Below are 1,938 nucleotides of genomic sequence, written 5' to 3'. Positions count from 1 at the left end.
ATCAGAAACGGAAGACTCTGTGTCGCTCACATCCAGCTCGCTCAAGTTTTCTTCCTCTGAGTCGTCGCCCGAACCAAGTCTGTCGTAGTCATCGTCGCGAGTTGGATCCGTGTTGATGTCGTCCCCGTAGCAGCTCAAATGTCGTGCAGTGGTTCGCCTAATACAACAGTTACAGCATCCAATACATGTTAGCAATGATGTATAAGCTGTATCATGTATATACAGCGTAGATCGTTGACGCACCTGGTATCACAGTCTGATGAGCTTCACTTGCATCTTATAATACAGAGAAAACAATGCGTTTGAGCACTAAGCCGTATACTGTATATACATCATACCAACTGCGCACCTTAATGACTTGCTGAGTTGGCTTGCTTTGCTTTGGCTGCCACTGTTTCATCACTTTCCACGAGTCTCGCGGAATGCTGGTCCGTTCGCTTGGCGGTAGCAGCAGGATCAGAAACTGTATCATACTGCACAGTCATGCAGAATATACAACACAGGATATACCATTTAGAACGTCATTCACTCAGTAAGCCGTGGTGCACAATCGAACCTGACGGTGGCACGGGTGGGGCACTGGCAGAAGGTAAAGACGCAGGTGTTGAACGTGAAGAACCTTTACTCGATTTGCAGGACTTGCGTACTGGCTTCTTGATAGACCGGGGCGACTTCGTAGCGTTGTCCATGCCCGAAGATGTTGTATCGTCAACTTCCTGCCGCGCCACTACACATTGCATGCACAGAGCGGTTATTTTGACAGCTAACAAGGTATCGTAGGCGGTCTACTCACTGCGAATCGCGTAGTTCAACACTGCTTGCTCGCCTAGCAAGTAATCTGCTCCTTCTGCGACGTTATCATCTCGCCCTGGTAAAACATACTTCCAGAGTGTTCCTATGCCTCGTGGGGGAGGCTTAGCCGTCCACCCTGCCGCCTTGAAGCCCGCCCAGATCACCTTGAAGTTCGCAGTTCCCCGCTCGTCACCCGGGACAGCAGGCACTTCCTCGCGAGGCGTGGTCCCGCGCGTACCCACCATCGCTTCTTCCCCCCCTCAAATGACTGGCCAGAACGAGTGGCGCACATAGGACCTGTCAGTTTTGATCATGTGACGGAATGACGGACGCCAACCTTTCATATATAACCGGATTTCTCTAGAAATCGTGAGTGGTACTTCAAGAACCTAACCACTGCGGATAGGTATATAGGCTCATCTCTTGCCCGATCGTTTTTAACTTGATTTTGAGTATACGGGTTTAGGAGAGCATAATAAATTGAGTTTATTTCCTTATGCTGTATATACAGCATAATGGTCACATAACTGAGCCATCGTAACGCAGCTTATACAGTTACCGGTTTGAAGGGGTTAAAAGTTAATGTTGAAATTTGTATAGAATATGTAGACCATCACTCTGCAGGTGTCGCTGCCATATATCATCGACATAACTCATTTCGTGCGCACCAGCTTCAACCTCTCACTTTCGAAAAATCGCGGCCAAATGACAAGTGCTCGGCAGTGCTACATGCTGCAACATAGAAGACGTACTTAATACAACAACTTGGAACGAGGCGGCGTCCAAGCGCCGATGAAGAGCGTTGACCACGACGGATCCTCTCCCGCCTGCAACCCCGCCGACCACGTGGAACCCACGCAGCCCGACTACGTTGTCTCCCGTCCTGCCGGAAGACCCGCCTGCTTCACGCCCACGATCTTCGTCGCCGGTCCTGTCTGAAGCAGCGGCTGATCGCCGTTCACAAACTCCGTCTCCACCATCTCGACGGCCGCTTCGCGAGCGCCAGAGTTCGCGGAGGGAGCGTCGAGCGGTCGCCGCTCCATATCAACGTCGTCCTGGCTAGCGTCAAGAGGCGACGTTGCTGACGGTGTCCCCCAATGCTGCCACGCGTGTTCATGCTTTTTGTACAGATGGCGAAGCTGACCG

General features: G+C 51.4%; 1 protein-coding gene across 1 annotated transcript; it reads right to left on the bottom strand.

Moving 5' to 3' along the window:
* Positions 1-249: 249 nt before the first annotated feature.
* IUM83_19965 (uncharacterized protein) lies at positions 250-812 on the bottom strand (the record flags this gene model as incomplete). Its single annotated transcript, XM_067945035.1, has 5 exons — positions 250-276; positions 350-473; positions 557-579; positions 648-727; positions 794-812. The coding sequence occupies 5 exons, from the start codon at positions 810-812 to the stop codon at positions 250-252; spliced, it is 273 nt and encodes a 90-aa protein (XP_067780949.1).
* Positions 813-1,938: the final 1,126 nt, after the last annotated feature.

Source organism: Phytophthora cinnamomi (assembly GCF_018691715.1).
Source record: "Phytophthora cinnamomi strain GKB4 chromosome Unknown Contig121, whole genome shotgun sequence".
Classification (NCBI taxonomy): Eukaryota; Oomycota; class Peronosporomycetes; order Peronosporales; family Peronosporaceae; genus Phytophthora; species Phytophthora cinnamomi.
This window is presented reverse-complemented; position numbering and strand designations above follow the sequence as displayed.